At 46.6% G+C, this 25107-nt stretch overlaps 2 protein-coding genes across 7 annotated transcripts; one reads left to right on the plus strand and one right to left on the minus strand.

The window, feature by feature from the left end:
* Positions 1–123: 123 nt before the first annotated feature.
* On the minus strand, positions 124–10616 carry hrasa (HRas proto-oncogene, GTPase a). Of its 5 annotated transcripts, XM_078949158.1 has the most exons (7): positions 10430–10591; positions 8168–8290; positions 7466–7591; positions 3681–3859; positions 1584–1743; positions 1385–1509; positions 124–992 (listed from the first exon to the last, which is right to left on the minus strand). In XM_078949158.1, exons 3-6 carry the CDS (start codon positions 7574–7576, stop codon positions 1390–1392), a joined length of 570 nt encoding a protein of 189 aa, XP_078805284.1. In that variant the 5' UTR covers positions 7577–7591; positions 8168–8290; positions 10430–10591; the 3' UTR covers positions 124–992; positions 1385–1389. The 5 variants fall into 5 exon arrangements, with proteins under 5 accessions (XP_078805284.1, XP_023811968.1, XP_023811966.1 ...); XM_023956200.2 differs by lacking the exon at positions 8168–8290 and having other exon boundaries at positions 10430–10611; XM_023956198.2 differs by having other exon boundaries at positions 124–1509.
* A 552-nt stretch (positions 10617–11168) lies between these two features.
* lrrc56 (leucine rich repeat containing 56) lies at positions 11169–18972 on the plus strand. Of its 2 annotated transcripts, none has more exons than XM_004084479.4 (12): positions 11169–11412; positions 15257–15344; positions 15546–15606; positions 15861–15957; positions 17000–17197; positions 17297–17432; positions 17495–17650; positions 17728–17795; positions 17882–17991; positions 18069–18193; positions 18264–18450; positions 18790–18972. In XM_004084479.4, exons 1-12 carry the CDS (start codon positions 11296–11298, stop codon positions 18932–18934), a joined length of 1488 nt encoding a protein of 495 aa, XP_004084527.1. In that variant the 5' UTR covers positions 11169–11295; the 3' UTR covers positions 18935–18972. The 2 variants fall into 2 exon arrangements, with proteins under 2 accessions (XP_004084527.1, XP_023811969.1); XM_023956201.2 differs by lacking the exon at positions 11169–11412 and adding an exon at positions 12661–12875.
* The last annotated feature ends 6135 nt before the right edge of the window (positions 18973–25107 follow it).

Here is a 25107-nt window from a genome sequence, read left to right on the forward strand (position 1 = left end):
CCAAAAACGGGTCAACTTTGAATCCAGTTGAGCACAGGAACCTTTACAGATAAATGCTCATTTCTGCAGATCAGGACATGTCGGACAATCCCAACGGGTCTCACATTAAAGGAGGAACTCGGGTTTTTCTTCATGACATCTTTATTCCTGTCCGGCCACATCAAAGGGTTATTACAAGAGAAAGCATCAAGTACCTTTAGCTCTGCTCAGCCTGAGGCCTTCACACCCCAGCATGAGACCCCAAAGCTGATGCTTCTGCAACACAGAGGGGTTTGAGTGTGGAGAGTTCAAGTATTCATGCGGGGGCCACAAACACAGCACATATGTTCAACCTCCAGAAAAAAACCTCTGAACACCAGAGTGAAATCAAAAAAAGAACACATTTCCAAAACATTCAGTTCCTGTCCGCTGATGGGTCAGTGGCCCGGTGCAGCCGTCACAAACCACCCGTTCAGTCTGAGGTCACAGGAAGGTCCGACCTGGAGAAATCCATCAGACGGTACTGAGCAGACTTTGACCCGTCTTCAGATCTTCTGTGGACTCTCATCCAGCCCATGCAGCAGCCCTCTGGTCCTGTGCAGCACAGTACTGAAGCCAGTTTACATAACAATCATGTGGGCGGAGCTTACTGCAGGCCAAGACACGTTAAAGGCTAAATGGGGCGGGGTCTGTAACAGGCAGCAACTCCATCATTCTGTGGAGCACAAAGGAACCAAAGAAGAAGAACCCTGAGACAGCCGGGTTCAGATCCCAGATTCCTGAGTCTTAGCGAACGAAGGCGGGGAGCACATGGGAAGAAGAGCGAACCCGGGGGTCATGACGGACGTTTGATTCCCAACCTTTTCTGTCCCAGAAGCTGCATCCACAGTGATTCCACAGCTGCTGCGTGAAGGCAACATGAAGCTGCAGCAGCGGCTGCATCCCGGCTTTTCATGGTGGAGGCGGCGCGGTGGAGCCACGCCTCCTTCCTCACCGGCTTTCGGATCAACCCTCTGCAGATAAATGAAACAGTTTCTGTCTTTCACAGGTGGGCCGCTGCCCTCCGTCTCCACGTCTACATTCATTGAAGAAAACTCGGTGGATTCAGGAGGACCCCCGTCCGACTTCCAGCAAGAACTTGCAATAAACAGTGTTGAGACTGTAAACAATAAGTTAGCAGAAACGTGGAGGCGGAGCCTTTAGGGATGTTGGTTACAAGAACTGACAGGTGGGGGGTAAGGGGAGAGCGGTGGAGCACAAAGCCCCCGTCCTCCAGAGTCTGTGGCGTCTGACGTTCTTCTGCTGAGTCCAGTTTTCCCAGCGCTGCAGCCTCCGGAGCTCCAAACACGGGAAAATGCAGCCGTGGGTTCTGGATGAGAAGGGAACGTTGGCCGCAGACGCTCACCTGGATCAGGAGACCACGCAGCGACAGCTCATGCAGTCCTGACCGCTGTCATCGGGGGGGTTCAGCTTCCGTAGCTTATGTTGCCGGATCTCCCTGACCAGAGTGTAGAAAGCATCTTCCACCCCCTGCAAGAGGTTACACAGCATGGCAGTCAGGGCGGGGGGGATATCAAACAAAAGGGATGCAGGTCTGCCCCCACCTGCCGGGTTTTAGCAGAGGTCTCGATGTAAGGGATACCGTAGGACCGGGCCAATTCCTGGGCTTGCCGGGTTTCTACCGTGCGCACCGGAAGGTCACACTTGTTCCCCACCAGCACCATGGGGACGTCGTCAGAGTCCTTCACCCGCTTGATCTGCTCCCTGCAAGCACAAGACACCGTCTGCAGGAGCCCACACCTCGTCCTCGCAGAGATGCAGCAGCTCTCGCCAGGGTGTCTAGGACCCTGGGGAGGAGCACGTCTGCAGCTCAGCACTGCCAAGGGGAGGGGGGCAGCATTACCTCATCACTACAGCTGAAGCGTGAGGAGGCGCAGAGCAGTGTGTTCATAAACACTGAACACCCACTCTGATGTAAACTGTGTTGGTTTTGCTGTTTGTAACATTTTCTTGTAGCAAACAAATATGAACACATCACAGCTATTCTTGCGTCTTTGCACTGGCTTCCTGTTAATTTTAGGATTCATTTTAACATAGTTTTGTTTGTTTTTAAAGCTCTACATGGACTGGCTCCAAAATACATCTCTGACCTCATTCAGATTTATAAACCAGCTCGTGCTCTGAGGTCACAGGTCAGCTCCATGTGGAGCCCATGACGAGGCTCAAAACGAGGGGAGACAGAGCGTTCTCTGTTGTTGGCCCTAAGCTGTGGAACGCTCTGCCATCGCATGTCAGAACAGCGCCCTCTGTGGAGGGTTTTAAGTACCGTCTTAAAACACATTTTTACCCTCTAGCTTTTAACGCCGCATGAGTTGTGTGGTCCTCTGTGTTTTTATCCGTATTATTTTTTAATCTATATTTATCTGTGTTTTTATCTTGTTCTTATTTTATTTTTATCCACTTTACTGGTGTACTTTGTTTTTATTTTGTTTGGTAATCTTTTGTCTGGTTTTTGGTCACTGTACAGCACTTTGGAAACTGCCTGTTTGAGAGATGTGCTACATTACTAAAGTGGATTGGATTTTTCCGATGAAAAAGACATATTAGTGAATCAGGAGCTGATGAAAAATGCAGTTTGAAAAATATGGTAGTTGCGCACAAACTACAATCAGCGGGTCAAAGCCTCCTGGCTCCGCCCCTTTCTGATCATCCACTGTCAGACCAATGGATCCCTGGACGTCTTTGTTTTCCTGGTCTGAGCTGGAATCTGGATCAGAAGGGGACGGACGGATGGATCTGATATTTCTGTTGCACCGCTAATGTTAGGTTGCGGGTGTGAGGGGCTGTAAGCTAGCAGGAGAGGGTGTAAACACCGGCATGATAGGAAATAAAAGCAGGGTCACTCTGTGCCAACAGTCCCGCCCGCAAATCAGAGCCAAACTTGGGATGAACTCCCACTGACTGGATCAGAGAACTGGACAGTTATGACGTCACCCTAACCTCCAGCCAAATGGAGCCAATTTAGTCGCCATTTGTGTGAGTTATACTTATTCCATAGTCTTTTTCTTTTTATACTGCTCTCTGTTCCTGTACTGCTGCCGCAATAAGGACATTTCCCCATTGTGGGACTAATAAAGGAATATCTATCTATTTTTCTGCAATACGAACGTCAACAGACGATGTAAGTAAACAGTGGTTGGTCTGGCAGAGAGTCTTTAAAAACGGATACTCTTCCTGACACAATCTTATATTTTCACGGCACAAGTTAGACCCAGATAGGCAGCAGTGTGGAGGCTTTTACCTAAACCTTTGGATCTTACCCTGACCTCTTTTGGCTCATTGCACCCTGGAGGGCAAGCCCAGGTTTCCTGCGCAACAGTTCTACGCCCAACCAACTGAGCTATCTAGCCACCCCTTCAATAACTTGCAATAAAGAAAGAATATCATGAACATAATGAAGATTATCGAGAGGATATTAAAAAATGTATCAGATCCAGAATGGTTGTTCTGACCAATACAATGACTGAGTTCCAGCAGTTCATTTCTCTGTAGACGTCTATGGGATTTTAGCTTCTTGGAGCCAGCTGGTACTTCCTGTTTGGAACGTGAGGGGTCACTCAGTCCAGTTCTCATTTACAGTCCATAGTCCTCCTAATCATGTTGGTCATTCAGTAGAACTACACCTGTGCACTCCAACACACCTGTACTGGTGGATGTCCTCAAAAGACTTGGTGTTGTTGATGGCAAAGACGCAGAGGAAGCCCTCCCCCGTCCGCATGTACTGGTCCCGCATGGCGCTGTACTCCTCCTGACCTGCAGTGTCCAGGATGTCCAGCAGACACGTCTCGCCGTCGATCACCACCTGCTTCCGGTAGGAGTCCTTTCCAAACATCACACAGGAGGCATTCAGAGACACGGCGAGCAACGGCATCACATAGACAGCTGCTGGTGAATAGGGACGGGTATTGAGCTCCGGTATTGAACGAGCCCCGGGGCAACATTCTTCAAGACCGCAGTATCGTTAAGATCTGACCTCAACGGTTCTGCTATCAGTTCTGGAGACGTCACTTTTTTTGTGTCCCACAAAGAATAAACGTTATCTGCCATATTTAATCCACCAATTCAGTCAATTTTTTGTTGATTAATGATGATATTAATTTAGCTATTCTCGCTGAAGAGGAGAGGTATGACTGGTTATTTGTGTGCACGGGGGGCGGGGCTGTTGTTCAGACAGTAAGCGGCGTGCGCACACAGGAACGCTACCAAAGATATGCGATGGCGGACAGAGCTAAACGGTCCAAAATGCGGCTCTTTCCTCCCTGAGCTGCGGCTCGGTGGTTTTTTTAAAATAACCGTCACGTTCTCAGATGGTCGTGGAGCCTTTTACACCGTCAGGTAGAGCGAGAGAGCAGCGTGAACGCGGAGGGGGCGTGTCTGCAGCTGTGAACGCCGACCAGAGTCTGTTATGGGATGGAAAGTTTTTAGTAGACTAAAACCCCCCGTTTCTTGGTAAAATGAATTAAATAGGTTGCCTGAACCTCTAGCACATCCACGTGCATTCCAGGTTTGTACTGTAACCTTATGATGTATAAAGTAAAATCTTTTGTAAAAAAAACAATGTTGTTGCATAATGAGGAAATAAAACACTTTATGTTCTTAATTTATTTGTTGATTTATTTGTTTTTCGTCCTCAAAAGTATCGTTAAAATACCGAGTCGATTAGCAGAATCACTAAGAGTAGTAGTACCGGTAAAACCTTACCGATCAGTGATGAAAGTCAGGCAAGGAAAAAATCCCTGAACTTTTCTTTGAGCGATATGGCGGGCACAGAGCGAAATTTTGGAAAAATACGTGGTCTTAGATGCATTCTGGCAGCTAGTTATTCACTTCTTTATCAAGAAACTAAGACTAATTGGAGCATCATGATTTGTCATTCAAACCCCTAGTTTGACTCTCCATTAAGGACTTGCTGGTCCCAAAAAAGAATTTGGAAAATTGCTCAAAGTAACACAATCCTACAATCTACGCTTTTCCTTAAAGCTGCAAAACATACAATTGCTAAAATATAGTAACATCAAAGCCCCAAATGGCAAAAAGAACACCAGTAACTATGATATTCTATGAAAATACCTCAGTTATTTATACATTATTTCTGCTTTAGAAATGACTGATGTACAACATTCACTTGCACTGTTTTCTCAAACTATAATTACATCAAAATATGGGATCTGCTTTAAACTATAATTCTATAACATAATACATCAATTCTTTAACACCAATACTAAGTAATCTGGGAAATATCAAAACAAACATACAAACTAAGCTAAACATTGTAAACATTATTTTTTAAGGGAGTGCGGGTCCAAACTAGGGTTGGGCGATGTCCCTTAAATTGGCCGTTGACGATGTTTGCTGTCAACCATCGGGATGGACGATGACATCGTCGGGGGGGGGGGTATTTTTTACATTTTTCGTTCTTATATAACTGCTATTCGTTTTTTTGCTTTTTTCATTTTATTTCCCAACTGATGACTTATCCGCGATGATCCAGTATAAACTGAGGGAAGTGACTTTAACAAAAAAAGTAACAAACAAAATAGAAAAGAAGTAGTCCACTCCCGCACAAGTTCCGGGGGAGTGCGGACTTACAGCTTTGTGTTTGATGGGAAGGGGGGGGGGGGGGTACATGAGCGGTATGTGTGGGAGATTTAAGACTGCGATCCGTCCCGCAGCTCTAGGGGTACAAACAACCGAACTCAGAACCGGGTTTAAACGTGTGTCTGAGCACAGCTCGGATCGTCAGCACACACAGCGGTTTGAGCTTCAAAGCAGAAATGTCGCTCAGTCCTTAGAAAACATTCAAACAATCACGCGGATTTGTGTTTCCAGTCGTGTCCCGACTAAATAAAGGCTGATGTTATTCTTACATGTTTACGTGCAGCCAGCAAGCAGCACCACCCAAAGCTAATGTTGTTAGCCCATGTTAGCATACTGCTAATCCTGGCTTCGTTCAGAAAAAGCACTGACCACACGGATTAAAATTCAAATGATGAGCGAACAGGTGTTTCATAATAACCGTAACATTATTAAAAGCACGTTTAGAAGATCATCTCGTATTTTACCGAGCTGACATGTCAATGTATATAGCCGCTCGGCGCTGTTATCGTTTTGTATTGAATCGTAACATTCAATAAAGTTTGGAAAAAAAGCCGCTCGGCGGAAGTTGTATCCTCTTCCGGTTTTCAAACTGCGCGTCTGCGAATGATTTATTCCGACCGAAATTGTGACCTTAGTGAACGTTTTTATATTCTGAAAACATTTTTCTGGGCCCATCTACACGGTTGGATTCTAATCCGACCATTGATCCCATCAAGATATTTTGTACGTGTAACCGCGGCTAATGGTGTCGACGCGCAACGTGGCGGGGGCGTGGCATCACGATGGTGGTCTCTCCATCGGGATGTCAGTCACCCATCACGATGGACGATGATATCGTCCATCGGCACAACCCTAGTCCAAACCATCAAATACTTATAATTAATGTCAACTATACTGAACTAAATCATGGTAATTAGGAAATACAAATAAATTAGATAGAGAAATTTATTCAAAATAAAAACTGAAACTCAAAACTAAAATTGAAATTATTTCAAAATGTGGTTTTGAGATTATTTTACACAAAAAAGTATTTGACCTACACTACCTTAAAAATCTTTTTTTTCCAGCCAAGACCACTTCAATTTGTTTTTTATCGTCTTCTCACAACTGAGGTCGTGACCACGCTCAATAATGACGATGCCTGCCATTATTTTAACACAAATTTGATCGCAAACTCTTCAGATGTGTTTGTGAAAGTTTAGCGTGGGTCCGCCAGTTTTGGTCTCTAGGGAAGCAAGTCACGCTGACCACGTGGTGCAGACAGAGCCAATCAGACCCGTCGACGCATCCGAAAGCAACTAAAACGTCCCGTCATTGGTCAATTAGGCCGGGAAGACGAGAGATGGCCACGACCATAGAGGAAGCGATCTGCGGAGAAATATAGAAAATAAAGCTAAAATTAGCTGATTTCAGACCATTTTTTGATCCGGAAAGCGATTTGTCCGTAGAGATCAGGTCTTTATTTCCCGGAAAGTACGTTCGGTTTGCTCAAAAACCCGGATTTCCGGTAATTCCCGGAAGACTTTCATCACTGCCGATACTCATCCCTACTGGGGAATCAACCTGCTGTCCATAAAAACATGGCCGCCCCTTTGTTAGAGCCCAGGAATGCAATCGCACAAAAGGACATTGTCCTGAGGCAGGTATGGAGGGTAGAGGGGGGAGCAGTCCTGCCAGAAACAGGCCGTTCTAGTTTGTGCACTGGCGTTTTCAATCGAGACACCCAGTAAAGTCTGAGCACCTTTGGTGTTGCTGCATCTGCTCACAGCCACCGACGGTCGGATGTCTGAGTCTGACAGCAAAGGGCAGAGAGGGCGGAGACTCGTACCTCTATAGTGGGGTCGTATTCGTCAACAAAGTGGTTCTGGATGAGCTGGATGGTGAGCGCGCTCTTCCCCACACCTCCGGCTCCAACCACCACCAGCTTGTACTCCGTCATGTCTGCTGCTCACCGCTGCGAGAGGAGAACAGGTGCTGGTCATGAACAGGTCCCAAACGCATCAGGAAAGCTGCAGTCTGGCCCCCACCGCCCCCCAGGCTGAAGGTTTCAGAACGTTGGAGCTAGAATGGGAAACTGGACCGGGAGGCGAAGAAAACCCTTTCATTTGAAATTGTGTTTGTTTTTGTGAGGGAGACAGAATTCAGGTGATTGACAGCTGAGATGATGCATTCAACTCACTAAGAGCATCAATACATAAAAATACTGATGTCATAGACACGGGTACAACCATCACCATCATCGTCAGCCATGAACCCTTCAGCACTAGCATGTATTTCGGGGGGGGGGGGGGGGGGGGGGGGGGTAATTTCTCTCATAGATGATGCTTTTATTTATATACGCTGTGACCGGCACCGCCATTGTAACGCTCGTTATTGTTGGATGTTCGCCATGTCCTGCCTCCATGCCACATCGGCCAATCAGCTGAGCTTTTGCTGCCCCCCCCCACACCGTCGCCCTGTGGTTGCTCAATACACAAAGACCTTCCAGTCTTCTGTTCTCACACATTTGATGTCTGTGTTCAAACGCCACCTTTAATGTTGATCAAACCAGCTGACCACAGGAACACGCATGGTCCGCTCCATCTTAGGACCGGAGGGGGCCATCACTCCACGGTTCAGGCTCCTCCTAAGGTCCGCCTCCAACGGGGACTTCCTGTTACGGAAGGTAAGTTTAGACACCAGGAAACCGAACTGAAAGAACCGACCCCCTCAGGATGCACCAAGTGTTACGTTGGAGATGATGAGTTTGCACAATAAATCGCTAACTATCGTTATCGTGATAGCTAGCTGTGCGATATGCATATCGCAAAAGTCGGCAAAAATTGCGATAATGGTAACATTGAATGTGCTAAAACAGTCTTATACCACGGTCCGGGTGGATTCTCGATTCTGATTGGCTGCTGGGTGTGGATTAAAAAGTGGTAATCCACAGAGTTAACACACGCCGAAAGCAGAAGTTCCGGTCACTTAGCTTAAATGTATCACTGCGCCGGCTTCTTAAGAACAACCTCCAGCTTCATCCTCTGGACAAAAACGAGACGTGAACTTTCTCTCTGAACCCATACTTTATTTTCCCATCGTGACCTTCAGCGTAGATATCGTTTTCCTATCGCTGCAGTCCAGATCTACGGCTCAGCCCAGGCCCAGGCGTGGTCACGTTATCGTGACAACGCCACACCACCTAACAAATAGTCTGCTTTTTGTGAAAAAGAGATCCATACCGAAAAATAACCAGAGTAAAGTGACCATAAGTCTGATAACGCACACTTCAAAGGCCATTAACCCGTACTTATGGCAGCTTGAAGTATTTACCCAATCAAATAAATGCATGTATGCATCTGACCAATCAGACGGAGGCCTTTTCTGTTAGATGCTCGCCTCCTATGTAGACGAGGCTCATTTGGAGAATAACTTATGTTGACTGATTTCATCAGTTGCAGTGAAATGGAATTTATGTTTTTGGTTGTTTGGTTATTTGTTCGTGTATCGTAAGTGATACAGTCATCGCAACATTGATCACTAACATCACAAATAGCAAGTTTTCTGAGTTCCATCCAGCGTGGCGGTACAACCTAAAAGGAGGTGATGTCATCATTTCTGTCCAGACAGGAAACGTCTGCATGTCAGACACCAGCAGGTAGAACCCGGAGGACCAGAACCAACATGTTCTGTCTCTGCTCTCAGACTGAAGGGGGCATCATCCACTACCACCCGTGAAGATGGGGGCTCCTCGGGACACTCGCTGTGTGGGTGGGTGGGGGGGCTCATTTAAGCAGGCTGGTCTTAGGTGGAGCGGGTGGACAGGAAGGCGTTTATGGGCCGTCATTCTCATAAAGCGGTTTTTGAGGAATTGAACCTGCGCCCCCGCCCTCGGCATGCTGACCCAGCCTTCCATGGTCAGGGCTGCACCTCCAGTCTGCAGAAGAACGCTTTATTCTGAAACTCCAAAGAGAACCTTATAGACAGAGTGTGTGTGTGTGTGTGGGGGGGGGGGGGGGGCACCACCACAGCCTCTATAAAGACATTACAAACATGACCCCCCCCCCCCCCCCACCACCTCCATGCAGTTCTTACCGAGGTTCCCACAGCCGCTCGTCCCCCCCATTACAGACCATAAAGGATTTTAAAAATCGATGGTGGGGGGCAGACCTCCTCCAGGGAGGTGTCAGATGCTAACCCACACCTCCTCCAATCACGTCATCTCTTCAAAAGGCCGCCGCTGCAACAACAAAAGGCTTTCATGGGGGGGGGGGGGGTCACAGATGTTTCCTTTGATCTCCCCCTCAAACCAGGTAAAAGTCCAGACCCCTCTCCGTTTGGCAGAGGTGGGGGCCGCAGACACTGAGACAGCCAGCTGACCCCCCCACGACGGAACAACAAACATGGATCCCGGTGGTTCTCCTCAGAAGAACCGAACGGTCCTGAAGCGGATATATGCAGACCGGGTTCTGCGGAAAACCCGGTTCTCCAGAACCTAATTAAACATTTGACGGTAAAACGGGACCTTCGAACACATCCTGTTAACGGTTCGGGGGGGGGCTCGTTAGGATGACACCCCCCCGTAACTTCCCCTTCATCTCTCCTCGGACTTCCGCCCCGCCGGGCAGGGGCGTCTCCCGGCGCCGGTACCGGCTTCGCTTCATTCGGCAGGAGAACCGCAACGTTCACGGAAATGCTGCAATCCCGCAGCGCGTCTTCAGGCGTGACGGCATCGAGCTGGAGCCGAAAGCCCCCCCAGCACCGAGGCTGCCCCTACAAAGACGCGCTCCCGCGGGGGGGGGGCTCTGCTTACCGACAACGACGGTGTTTCCCGCTCGAAGAAACGGCCCGTCGGTCCCGCGTCCCTGTTTTCCCGCCAGAGCAGCGCTGCCCCGCACGCCGAACACCGAGCCTCCACAATCAGCAGAGCGCGAGCCCCCACGCCCAGCTCCGAAAACACGCTGCTGCTGCATTCAGGGTCCGCCCGGAAATCCCGCCACTCAGCGCACGCGGCGCTAATGATGCCTTTGTGATGACTCTAACGTCCCGGTTCCGAGAGACACATTTAACCAAACCAAACCCAAACGAACTGGTGAGAGTGATAATCATGAAAAAGAAGAACTACTAAATCTTTAGAAATAACTTTCACTAAAAACAGCAGAGAGGCACCAACTCAACCTCAAAGAATCAAAGAAAATCCGGCCGAACTCTACACGTGAAGCCAGAAACCCAGAGAGTCCGTGAAGGCAGCAGCGGGGCATGCTGGGTCCAAGTTCTGCATTCATGTCTACAGGGACATTAAAGTCTTTACAAACTGGTGTCAGTGGATTTACTGTTTGTGTTTCAGACAAAATATTTGTCTTTTAATGAAATTTCAGGTTTAGATGTTCGTGGAGTCTCGGGAAAAACAGCGTTGAGGAGGGGGGGGGGGTCTTTATGTTCGTCAAACACACAGATTAATTTTATTTTTACATTAAAAGATCCATCAAATTTAAAAAAAAATCAGGTCAACGAAACTGTGTTACTGCACTACATTTCCCAGCGTGCAATGCAACCGTCTCCATGGAGCCGGCTGTTCGTTTTTAAATAAACTGTTCCTGTGGACCAGCCGGACCTCCTCCGCCCGGGCCTCGGTTGTAGCCGGTTTATGTAGCCGTCACCGGGAGTTTGGGGGAACTGATGTCCGCTTCCGGCGGCTGTCGCGGACGCGCCGTCCGGGAAGCTCGGTCCGGACCGCCGGGGGTCTTACGGCTCGATGATGGGGGTTCATTCAGTATGGAACCCGCGCGGAGGCAGGTGAGATGAGAGGCGCGAGGGCTCTACACTCACTCACCTGTCTGCACACTCACGGACCGTTAGTCTGCCATCAACAAAAACTTGTGTGGAACCAGAACACTGGAAGGAAATTCAACCATCAACTATCCATCAAAACGCCACCTGTTAAAACCCCTGTGTGTGGCTGTGTGCGCGCGTGTGCGTGATGGAATTTGTGAAGCTTTTAAGTCTCACCCTCATTCAGATATTTCTTGGATACATATAAGTATTTCAATCTGTCCTATTTTTCCTTTAAGCATGTTCAACACGACATACTGTAACGACCTAGCCGGACTGTCCGTGACCCAATAACCGCATGACTCGAACAGTCTCAGAGAGAGAGAGAAGCAAAGAGAGGATCCACTTTCCAGAATCAAAGCCCATTCATGTTGAACGCACACAAGCAGCGAGGATGTGCCTTCTGTTTCAATTCAATTCAATTTTATTTGTATAGCCCAAAATCACAACAACAGTCGTCTCGATGGGCTTCGAAGTAAAACATGAAATCAAAAGGATCATGAATACAAAGAGTTCAATAGAAAAATACTAAAATGAACTAACAAACTGACTAAGCTATACTGGCATCTCTGCCCTTAGACCCCCCTTCACGGTAAGGAAAAACTCCCAAAAAAAACGGATTCCGGAAAAAACGAAGAAACCTCAGGGGTGCCCACATGAAGGAGGGATCCTCCCCCAGGACGGACAGGCGATTTACCAGAAATCTTAGAGAAGAATTAACTTATCTAAATCTACAACTACAAATATAAAAGTCCAGCAGACGAGCTTCATCCAGCCGTGGTTGTGGGGACAGTCAAAGGCGCGAGTCGAGCCGGAGACAGGATCTACAGCCAGGTGTAGGAGCAGGAGCAGAGACGAGGTAAACGGTCAGGAACTGGAGCACGGATGAGCCAACTGGAGTCTGGAGTCTGGTTTCCAGCCCTCTCACTCAAGGTTTTCACACCAAGATTCCCGACTTCCCATGAGTCTTAGGGGCTGAAGGCGGGGCTAACCCCAGGTCTCTACAAAACTATCATCAGGCCTGTAATCCCCCCGTATTCGCGGGGCTTACCCCCCCCCCCCCCGCGAATAACGAAAATGTGCGAATAATTGACGCCGGAGCCTCTGCAGAGTCAGAACCTTTTTCTGCTGTTTGGGTTCACTTCCAGAAGCTGGAGATGATGCAGGGCGTTTGGATGGCATCTTAAACGCGTAAACAATACTTTACAGTAAAGTACAGAGTAAATCGTTTTTCAAAATTCGCGGAATGAGCGCTGTTCTGCGCCTCATGCTTGTGACATCATATGCGGCCCCCCGGGAATGGGCAGGGGGCGCAAATATTAAACCGCGAATGGGCGGGGGATTACTGTATTGACCATTCTGACAGGAGACATGCAGTAGGTCAGCCGCTCCACCCATCTCATCAGCGATCTGAAAAGATCATTAAGGTGGGATAAGGTACAGTCTGGAGATCTAATGGGTCCAACCACATTAAACAAAAAAAGACACGCCCTCACAAAAAAAAAAAACGTTACGGTAAAAGCGTTTAGTAACGGTAAAGGCGTTCTGTAACCTTAGAAGGCTTTAGAAACGGTAGAGGGCGTTTTGTAACGGTAAAGGCGTTTAGTAACGGTAAAGCGGTTTAGTAACGGTAAAGGCGTTTAGTAACGGTAAAGGCATTTAGTAACGGTAAAGGCGTTTGTTAACGGTAAAGGCGTTTGGTAACGGTAAAGGCGTTTGGTAACGGTAAAGCTGTTTAGTAACGGTAAAAGGGTTTAGTAACGGTAAAGGGGTCCTGTAATAGTAAAGGCGTTTAGTAACGGTAAAGGCGTTCTGTAACGTTAAAAGGCTTTAGAAACGGTAGAGGGCGTTTTGTAACGGTAAAGGCGTTTTGTAACGGTAAAGGCGTTTAGTAACGGTAAAGTTGTTTAGTAACGGTAAAGGCGTTTAGTAACGGTAAAGGCATTCTGTAATGGTAAAGGCGTTTAGTAACGGTAAAGCGGTTTAGTAACGGTAAAGGCGTTTGGTAACGGTAAAGGCGTTTGGTAACGATAAAGGCGTTTAGTAATGGTAAAGGCATTCTGTAATGGTAAAGGCGTTTAGTAACGGTAAAGGTGTTTAGTAACGGTAAAAGGGTTTAGTAATGGTAAAGGCATTCTGTAATGGTAAAGGCGTTTATTAATGGTAAAGGCGTTCTGTAACGTTAAAAGGCTTTAGAAACGGTAGAGGGCGTTCTGTAACGGTAAAGGCGTTTAGTAACGGTAAAGCGGTTTAGTAACGGTAAAGGCGTTTAGTAACGGTAAAGGCATTCTGTAACGGTAAAGGCGTTTGGTAACGGTAAAGGCGTTTGGTAACGGTAAAGCTGTTTAGTAACGGTAAAGGCGTTTGGTAACGGTAAAGGCGTTTGGTAACGGTAAAGCTGTTTAGTAACGGTAAAGGCGTTTGGTAACGGTAAAGCTGTTTAGTAAAGGTAAAGCGGTTTAGTAACGGTAAAGGCATTCTGTAATGGTAAAGGCGTTTAGTAACGGTAAAGCGGTTTAGTAACGGTAAAGGCATTCTGTAATGGTAAAGGCGTTTAGTAACGGTAAAGCGGTTTAGTAACGGTAAAGGCGTTTGGTAACGGTAAAGGCGTTTGGTAACGGTAAAGCTGTTTAGTAAAGGTAAAGCGGTTTAGTAACGGTAAAGGCATTCTGTAATGGTAAAGGCGTTTAGTAACGGTAAAGCGGTTTAGTAACCGTAAAGGCGTTTGGTAACGGTAAAGGCGTTTGGTAACGGTAAAGCTGTTTAGTAAAGGTAAAGCGGTTTAGTAACGGTAAAGGCATTCTGTAATGGTAAAGGCGTTTAGTAACGGTAAAGCTGTTTAGTAAAGGTAAAGCGGTTTAGTAACGGTAAAGGCATTCTGTAATGGTAAAGGCGTTTAGTAACGGTAAAGCGGTTTAGTAACCGTAAAGGCGTTTGGTAACGGTAAAGGCGTTTGGTAACGGTAAAGCTGTTTAGTAAAGGTAAAGCGGTTTAGTAACGGTAAAGGCATTCTGTAATGGTAAAGGCGTTTAGTAACGGTAAAGCTGTTTAGTAAAGGTAAAGTGGTTTAGTAACGGTAAAGGCGTTTGGTAACGGTAAAGGCGTTTGGTAACGGTAAAGCTGTTTAGTAACGGTAAAAGGGTTTAGTAACGGTAAAGGGGTCCTGTAATAGTAAAGGCGTTTAGTAACGGTAAAGGCGTTCTGTAACGTTAAAAGGCTTTAGAAACGGTAGAGGGCGTTTTGTAACGGTAAAGGCGTTTAGTAACGGTAAAGTTGTTTAGTAACGGTAAAGGCGTTTAGTAACGGTAAAGGCATTTAGTAACGGTAAAGCGGTTTAGTAACGGTAAAGGCGTTTGGTAACGGTAAAGGCATTCTGTAATGGTAAAGGCGTTTAGTAACGGTAAAGGCATTTGGTAACGGTAAAGCTGTTTAGTAACGGTAAAGCGGTTTGGTAACGGTAAAGGCATTCTGTAATGGTAAAGGCGTTTAGTAACGGTAAAGCGGTTTGGTAACGGTAAAGGCGTTTGGTAACGGTAAAGGCGTTTGGTAACGGTAAAGCTGTTTAGTAACGGTAAAGGCGTTTGGTAACGGTAAAGCTGTTTAGTAACGGTAAAGTGGTTTAGTAACGGTAAAGTGGTTTAGTAACGGTAAAGGCGTTTGGTAACGGTAAAGCTGTTTAGTAACGGTAAAGGCGTTCAGTGACTGTTACAGCATTTGTAATTAGTATCTCATTACTGAAAATGTGATACCTGAGGCCTACCACTTTATAACAACACTTTGGGGCGGTGGGTCATTTTGTACCCTGCAGGGCTTGCTTGGTGGGACATGGGACCTCTGTCATGTGACCTCACTTGAACTCTGTGTGGACGCTCACCACGACCTCCTGGAACACGTTGGTAAGGTCTGCCTGCATCACGCCGTGATTTCAAATCCTACTGTCAGTCAGTAGGAGCTTCAGCAGCAGAACGTGCAAAGGTATAACTGTCAACAGAGAACTTGTTTAGCCATCGCAGAACAGAGAGGAAACATGGTTCTGCTGTCGGTCTCGATGGATCTCAGCAAAACAGAAAACTCTGGTTCTGCTGTCATTCCTGCAGGTTCCTCCTTGCCCAGATTAGTGGAGCTCAGAGTGAACAACAGCAAGATTGCATCCGTCAGGTGAGTTTCTTAACATCTTCCAGGTTTTTCCTTTATAAGATCTTTTACAAACTTCCGCACAAGTTTGGGAGCTCGGTCCTTGTTCTGGAGAAAACATCTGTTTGTGCTTAAACCTGAGTAGAGAACCTCCTGGTCCGTGGAGACCCTGAGAGATCTCTTTGAAAGGCAGAAGTTTTTGCGGGTCTGACTTCATGACTTCTTGCTCTTGTAACTCCTCCCTCCATCCTCCTGACTTGCTGTCTCTGTCTCTCCAGGGACCTGGGTTTGAACTCTCCTAACCTGGAGAGGCTGTGGATGTCTGGATGTGGTCTCCAGGACCTTGAGGGCATTTCTTCTTTCCCTTTTCTTAAGGTGGGCTTTAGGGATGATTGGTGTTGGGCTGGGCTGTGTATCAGCCATACTGATATTTAAACCTTTGTGTTCATTTAATAAAGATGAGTCAAATTTGTCCAAAAACCTTTAAAATGTCAACTTTGGGATTTCACCAAAAACCAATCAGAACCAAAAAAAGGAGAAGGCAGTTCCCATCTGAAGATACAATTTTAATCTTTTTGAGACTCAACTTTCTCTCATAAAATGAAGCCGTTGTGGTGGATGTGGCAGTGCCAGCGATGGGAACATCAGGAATAAGGGACACGAGAAACTGGAGAAATACCAGGGACTCAGAGAAGAACTGGAGAAAGCCTGGAAAGTGAAGGTGACAGTGGTGTCTGTGGTAATTGGAGCACTGGGGGCAGTAACCCCCAAGCTGGAGGAGTGGCTACAACAGATACCTGGAAAGACCTCAGACCTCTCAGTCCAGAAAAGAACAGGAACAGCTAAGATACTGCAGGACCCTCAAGCTCCCAGGCCTCTGGTAGAGGACCCCAGCTTGGGGGAGAAACCACCTGGGGAGGGGGAGGATTCAACCTCCTGAGACCTGGCGTCCACATACAAGGACATCACATTGGGGGGTTTATTAGCACTGTAGCTAACTCTGATTGGCTGGGGCTACAAAATAAAAACAGACACATCTAACAAGAGCTCAGATCTCAAGGGGTTAAAGGAAGATGTAACCCTTGTTCTATCCTAGGCACTTGGGATTGGGGTCATCTAGACCCACTAGACAGTGGGGTCATCTAGACCCACTAGACAGAGCTCTGAACCTTTTTTCTTCAATGATTTGTGATCTTCACTGGTGTCCATGGATTACATGAAATCTTTCCACCTTTATCCACCTTTGTCATGGTAGGGAGAACACCTCAATGGAAGGGGGGGGGGGGGGGGTCATCTAAGATAGCACAAGGGTTAAACAGACATAAAGAAATGGTGGGTTAAAAGGAGCATTCTCAGTGTTTTCTTTGGCAGGTTTATGACTTGCTGTGAAATTTTCTCATTTCCGGTCTTTTCACAGGAGCTCCATGCAGCCTTTAACCGCCTGTCTGACCTTTTTAATGTCAGCTTTCTGCAAAAGCTGCAGCTTCTGGATCTGGAAGGAAACGATGTGGATGACTTGGTTCATGTGCAGTGTTTGCAAGCGTGTATCAAACTCCAGACTCTGACCCTGAGGGGAAACCCTGTTTGTGTTCGCCCAGACACCACCTGTCCTCAGGTGAGCCTTCTTTTGTTTGTGTCCACCAATCATGAGCCTGGGTCTGGTGTTTGGTTGTGATTTTTGAAACCATACCATTAAAACTTTTCCCTTCTGCAGGTGACTGATTACAGCTACAGAGCTGCTGTGCAGGAGCTCCTCCCCCAGGTGTGTTACCTGGACAATGTAAAGGTGCAGGACCGACTGACAGACATCCTGGGCGTTCCTGGAAATGAGTTTGGATCCAGCAATGAAGGTTTGTCCACAAGTGTTGTCATTTTAAATAGAACACTTCTCACATGCTCTGATTGCGTGCAGGTGGTGAGGTGGGTGGAGCCTCCCGCTACCATTCACCTGGGGGCCCTTCTCCCAGCTCTGCTGCCCCTGCCCCATCAGGAGGCCCCCAACCACCTTCTTTTTCCGGTTGTGGTTCTTCAGAAAGCGTACCGGCAGCATCCAGCATCCTTTTGCACAGTAAGGCATCTCTGAAGCATTTCTGCTGAACAGCGCCACCTGCAGGCCACAACCGCTTCTCCCTCTTTCGTTGTCAGGATCCAACAGCGTGTTGTTCTGTGGAAACCCAGTGAAGGCTGTTCGGGCCAGCAGACAAAGATTAGGGGTGAGTGTCCAACAGATCATGATCTCCTCGGGGGGAGAAGATCCGATTGTTCATGTCCCGTTTCTCGCCCCCCTGTGGTGACGCAGTCTGCTCCCGCCAGATCCACGCAGCACCCGGCCGTCCATCAAGCGGTGGACACCCTGGACTCTGCGGATGTGCTCTCTGAACTGCGTGCTTGGAGGGCGCAGCACAGCAGGTTTCTGCAGAAACAGCTCTTCCTCACAGATGTTTGAGGCCTCTGCTTTCTCTGAACATCACACTTTCACCCATCAGACGTCTTCAGGCCTTCCAGAAGAAAGGGTCACCTCTAAATCTAAGACATAAAGAAGGAGGGGGCAAAGACTCCAGCGTCCAAAATGCTGATGGAGCACATTCTTCTGTCCAGTGCTCCCCGTCAGGTCAGGTTTGGAACAGTCCATCTGCAGGGTGGCTGCTGTTCAGGTAAAAAACATTTTCTCTCATTTTCAGATGTGCGTCAGAGTGACACGGGTCCCGCTCCCAAAGGGGGGGTCGCAGGTGTCCGTTTGCGCTGTCTGCGTCCCATTGAGACCACCTCAGAGCATTTCCCCCCCATCAACAGGGTAGTGCAGACCATCGCAGGGCCCCAGTGTGTTCACCGGCCCCACCCACCCCCAACACGCAGAGTCAACTCGGGGTAGGAGGACTAGGTTTATTTCATAAAGCCTCAAACTTTCTGACAGGTGTGAGACAGGTGAGACACACGAGTCGGCGTTCCTTTTTTAGAACGAGGCATTTTGTTGAAAGCAAGTTCGTCTGAACTTAAAACATCAGCAAAGTTCCAGCAGATAATGAAGAAAACTGTCAATCATGAAAATCTGCAAAAATGTCTGCATCGACGTCACAAACGTCACTGAGGTTTTGGTTTTCATCCTTTTAGCTCTCGGAGCTCTGAAGTTCTGCTCCTTCAGCACCATCTAAACATGAATTCTGGGATCTTCATCCTTGATCTAAAGGGGAATGTTCTCTGTTTCAGACGGACTTTGGACTTGTCTTCTGTTCAAAGCAACAACATCTTCAGGAGACCAGCAACGAGCCGTCCCCACACCGGACTAGTGCTTCTGCAGACCCCCCCCCAGCAGCATCAGCAGTGCTGCAGAGGGAGCTTGAAATCACTGTGACGTTTCCCTTTTTTTACAATAAATTGGGGTCCTCTGGAGCCTCTGGTCCCTTGTGTTCTCTGGAACCTTCCGTCCTTTGGGCCCTTTGGAGCCTTCAGCTGAAGGACCATGTACAAACATGCATGAATACTTCAGAGCTGCTCAAACAGGATGAAGATGAACCATTGCTCTTGAGTTTCTTTTTTTTAGACAAAAGATAGAATGAATTTATGATTTCTGCTGTAATTACCTCTTCTTACCACTTGGGGTCACTAGCTAGCCTTCATAGAAAAACGGGTAAGGGAAAAATAGTTCAGATCAATTTGACCTTAATGACCTTCATTTAACCCTTGTGCTATCTTAGATGACCCCCCCCTTCCATGGACGTGTTCTCCCTACCATGACAAAGGTGGATAAAGGTGGAAAGATTTCATGTAATCCATGGACACCAGTGAAGATCACAAATCATTGAAGAAAAAAGGTTCAGAGTTCTGTCTAGTGGGTCTAGATGACCCACCTCCCAACGTTAAAGTGCCTAGGATAGCACAAGGGTTGCGGGCTCAGCATTCAGGTGTTTGTCTGAAAACATTACTCACTGAACCTCGCCTCTCCATATTTGCACTTTCAATACTTTGATGGAGACATTTTTCCCAAGAGAAGAACGGATACTGTCTTCTGGCCGTCAAGGACGTCTGACGGAACCTGGTGGTGTTTGTTTAGTCTCGTTTTATGGAATAGACATGATTGGCAGATGGAAGCGTCCACACTAATGCCTGACATAAACAAACCAGTTCTCTGCTGTTGCCTTACATAACTGGAGGCAGTGAAGCAGAACAAAAAAGAACTGCTGTTGTTCATGCCTTCAGGTGTGAAGCTCTATGAGGGCAAAGGAGTCACCTGTCAGTGTAATTATTGTAAGCTTTAAGGAGGTTAAGACATAAAATGATTCCAAAGTGGATTAAGAAATCTTTCTCTAAAGTCTCAGATGTCAGAGAAAACCCTTTCAGAGCTTTTAGTTTGATCTTTGTCTAAAAGTCTTTATCACAGTAGTTTCGTCGGGCATGCATCCCCATGAAGATGTCCCATCTCTGTAAGTCACCATCTAAATATTTCTAGCTGGAGTTAAATCATAACAGATCCATATTTTCAACCTGCTTTGTCATGGTCAGGGTCACAGGAAGCTGGAGCCTACCCAGTTATTAGGTGAAGGAAGGGGGGGGGGTACCCCAGACGATTTGCTGGTCCACCAGAGTCCCACAACTACACTCTCACATTCAAAGGGCAGTTTAGTCACCAATGACCCTATAAGGCGCATCAATGGACTGTGGAAGGAAGTGCTCCGAGAAAACCCTCGTATGCAAACAGGGACTCAGCCAGAATTAGGAACCAAAGGTGAGCCCACTGTACACCCCTGCTGTGACATCTGACATCTGCAAACACCATAAAGATTATTGGCTGTAACTGCTGGATAATTGGCTAAAGCAAAGAAGCACAACAGATCCTTTTTAGTACAATTTCAGTCATAAAACAGTTGAGGAGCCTTTGTTGCATTTTGTTGGCGCTAATGAGTGGAGAATGAGTTCAGACAAGTGTTTGCTCCAGTCTCCCCGCAGGAGCATTTCAGGAATTTCATCCAGAGGAACTTTTAGCCCTGAACGCCGCATGCGTCCTCCCCCTCCAGGAGAAGACGTCTTCAGCTCTGATTCAGGACCACGTCTGATGGAGCCTCACTTCTGTGTGTTTCTGTTTCCTCACATGATAACAAGGTTTCATCCAGAAAAAAGCATTTCTAAACGCTATGAATAAACAGAAAAACAGCTGAAGGACACACCACGAGCAGCCCAACCTTTTTCTGACAGTTTAACCCCCAACCCCTGCAGGACCCACAGAATTTTTTCACTGGTTTTCTGTCTGACAGAATTTTGACTCAGGTCCAAATTTGAAAACAAGAATTCTGTTTTGATCCTCCTTCATAGAAAGAACCACTCAAGCAATAGGGCAGGTTTGTTAACACAAAGTACCCAGACTGAAAGCATGTTTGAGGGCATTTCAGTTTTGGTCAGGACAGTTGTGACGGAGCATCTTCAGCTTAACAATAACATAATGACATTTTCCAAAAGGATTGGATTTTAAAAGAAACATTTTGTGTTTGAATAAATATGAAGATCAGTTTATGTAAACTCGAAATTTGCATGTTCACAGTTTGGATGTTGTAATTACAGAGCATGACAGTGGGCCAGTTAATGAAAAAAGAATGGAGTTAATTCAGTCTCAATAATCAGAAATACACACAACCTGTTTCACAAATACACACGCTCTGATTCACAACTATAATTTTACGCAAGCGTGAAATATGAATTTGGAAATGCACTCGTGTTTCACAAACGCACAATACATTTTTCAGAAATTCACAATAGACAACAGACATTTGTAAAATGAACTGACAGTTCTCCAGCTTCCACACTGATGTCAGAACTGAAGGGGCACAGCACACAAGCATGGCAGAAAAGTTATAAAGTCCAGGAGATGCAAAGCCCGCTAGCTAGGAGTAACCACATCAAACCATTCATTATGATTAGAGTCAGTATTGTAACTCTGTTCTAACTTTAGAGGTAACGCAACAGGACAGTTGGAGGCTGACTCTACTCTCAGCCCACATTTGAAGAATGGAGAAAAAACAGGGAGGGGGGGTGAATTGATCTGTGATTGACATGGAGGTTAGCTTGAGGTAACATAATCACGTTGCATTTTTAATATGGAGAGTGGTACAAAGTGATGCCAGTTTCTCCACAGATCTTTCTGTGGAAGACTTTTCTCCTCCACCTCCTCAGGATCCAGACCGAAGGGACCCGGTGTCTGAGTGCTAAAAGGTCGCTAGCCTCATAGCTAATAAGGAGAAAGTATTAGCAAACTATCCTGAGTGAAACATTGATTGCTAATCTCATCACCAGGACACAGTTCTCTGGATTCAATGCCAACTGCATTCAACCACTGTTGCATTGCTTCCAGGTCCACTGGAAAGTTTCACAAGCCGGTAATTTATAACAACCGAAGGCAATGAACCTACGAGCCATGCTAAAGCTAACACGCTAACGACCAACCGGTACAGAATCAAAGGTGGGCGGGGCTTCTTTTACCTGTGTGGAAGTGTAGAGAAAGTCTAAGAGGCCATTCAATTGGCTGAAAGCGAGCACACCTGCTTTGATGATGAGTTTGATTGACAGATTCACTAGCCAATGGTGACATTAGTTGACCTGGAGCATAAAGAGAGTCTGAATATTCACAGTAGAAAAATCTCTCACAAATGTGGGGAGATTCACAAATGAGAGCAGGTTTGTGAAATTGAACGATGTGTGAGTTCATATTACAAGTGTCTATTGTGCATTTCTGAAAAATGTGTTGTGTTTTTGTGAAACACAGCGTCCACATTTGTGAGAAACACTTATTGTGCATTTGTGAAACATTTAGTAGTAGAAACCTTTTTATTTTAGACAAGTGAAAACAAGTGTAAAATAACAAAATAAGACAAAAACAAGACAAGACAAAATTATATAAACACAAGTCCAAAAGGGAGTGAGAAGAAGAAAAATCTTATAAACTCTCACCCCCTTTACCTTAAGTCCTTACTTAAGGTAAAGGGGGTCATCAGTAGGGTAAAACTAACCTGTCTCACGACGGTCTAATCCCAGCTCACGTTCCCTATTAGTGGGTGAACAATCCACTAAAGTAACCCAGTACTCCCTATGCTTGTTCCCGGTATAACTTTAATTATTTTCATTTGATTGAAATTAGAAATGAACCTGTTTGGAATGATAAATGAAAAATATATTCTAATGGTTTCAGAATTCCACTGATTACTGTTTTCACCAAAGCCATATCAATGCTATTAACATCAGTAAAGAGTTTACCCTTCATTCCTCTCACTGTCTTTAATATTTCATTTTCAGTTACTGGGTTAAGAACACTTGAACTGGGATTTCTGTCAATTAATATTTGCACTTCCTTTCCAAATGTTCCTGGATCCGGGAATTGTTTTTTCTAATTCAGGTCCCACGTTTACAAAAAAATCATTGAATCTTTTAGCAATCTCTTCCCTTTGATCTATTTCTTTACCCTTACTAATGAAGTACTTTGGATGGGAGTCTTCCTTGTTACCCCTTCTCAGAATAGTAGTAAGTATTCTCCATGTTTTTTGGATATTACTTCTGTTTTCCTCTAAAAGTTTTCCATAATATTCCTTCTTGCATGTTCTTATGATCTGCGTTAACTTATTTTTGTATTTTTCATATTTAATTTCTGCCTTTTTTTGTTCTCTTTTTTAAGTAGTTTTTCTAAAGAGTATTCTTTTTCGTCCATGCTTTCTGCAATCATTTTGTAATCCATGGACAATTGAAATACTTAATTTTTTTCTTGAATTTTTTAACTGGACAATGTTTATAATACTGTAAAAAATACTCATAAGCCTCATCAACTGTTTCTTATTGATAAATAACATCCCAATTATGCTCAAGTAGCTCAGCTATAAATGCATTGATGGAGGTTTCTGTTTTAATTCTTCTGTATCCCATTGAGAAATGCAACCTGGGGTTGACATAACTACTATCATATACTGTGAAAACTGGAAGATGGTCACTGATTTCATTAATTAGCAACCCATTAACCGTTTTATTTATTTATTTATTTATTTATTTATTTATTTATTTATTTATTTATTTATTTATTTATTTTAACTTGTCATGTCCAACAGCTGGGCAGACAGATGAGAGCGGAGGGCCTCTTGTGTTGGACATATTTTACTTTAACAAGAGGGGTTATTAATCTTCAGACAAACCAAAGGTATGTCTGAATAAACCCCTTTTGTAATTGAGGCCAAACTTTATTAATTTCAATCATGTTTGAAAATCTTTGGTGTTGGACCGGACGGAAAAGGAAAGAAGGGAAGAAGAGAGAGGGATGTTAGAGAGAGGGGGGGTGGGAGGGTAATGGTGGGAGGGGGGGATAAGAAGGTTCAGATAGAGTACAAAAAGGGCGGGGCCTGTTCACACACACTCAAATATTATCAACACACCTGCTAGCTGCAAAAATGTCCACATGTCAACATGTACACAATACAGATAGTGTTCACACGCATACTTATGCCTTCAAACCAACTAGTGTGAAATCTTTTATTCATTCAATCATGTAAACTATTAGTGCAAAGGTGAGCTAACACCTGTGCTCAGGTGAGTGTTTATGTTCTTCTAAAATGGATGGTGGAACGTGAAAAGAAGGAAGGAGAGCGCCCAGCCATCCCCACACCAAGACCCCCGCCGCAGCGGCAGCCGGAACCCCCCAACGCCACACGGCAGCAGGCAGGGGACAACCGCCCCCCGGGCGACCAAATCCGCCATCCAGGCCAGGGCCAGCAGGACCGCCGCGAGGCCCCCAGAGCCAGAGAGCAGGGAAGCACGGGGGAAAGAGAGCAGCCCCCTGCCGCGCCGGAAGAGCCCAACGCAGGGCCCCACCCGAGAAGGGCACCCACAGCCCCAGACGAGCACCCCATCACCACCCAGGAGTTCCGGGCATCCCCCCGCCCCAACCCCAGGTACGAGCCAGGACCCCCCAAGGGAGACCGGCTCCGTGCTCCAGGCAGCCACCCACCTGGCCCACGGTTGGTCCAGGGAGGAGCAAGGCAGGGGCCAGCCACCCCCACCCATGAGGGGAGCACCCCGGGGAAAAAGGGGGGCCCACTAGGGGTGTTGTAAACATGGCCCGACCAGGCTCGGCCACTGTTGGAAGTTTGGCGGGGCCCAGCGCCCAGGGGCAAGGACCAGCACCCCCGGCTCAGGTGTAATGTGACCCCCCCCCCGCCCGAGCGGAGAGAGTACCGCCGGGCCCAGGAGACCGGCACCCAGGGGACACGGCAGCCGCCGCCAAGGGACCTGTACCCCCCACCAGGGAAGGGGTAGGGGACAGATGGTCCTAGGTCCCACCTTCCTTGCAAAACGTGTGTGTGCGTGTATGTGTGTTTGTGAGGGTGTGTGTGTGCATGTGTGTGTGTTATGTGTTGGAGTGTATATTTTGAGGGGGAAGGGGTGCGTGTACTAAGGGGGGTGCAGTTAAAATTGGCGGGTAGGGCACTGAGGGGACATCTCCTGATTACTCACAGTGATGTCCCCTCACCCTCCCCACCAAGGGGCCCTAAATGTCTAAGG

Source organism: Oryzias latipes, chromosome 6 (assembly GCF_053564925.1).
Source record: "Oryzias latipes strain Hd-rR chromosome 6, Olatipes_Hd-rR_3.1".
NCBI classification, from domain to species: Eukaryota; Metazoa; Chordata; class Actinopteri; order Beloniformes; family Adrianichthyidae; genus Oryzias; species Oryzias latipes.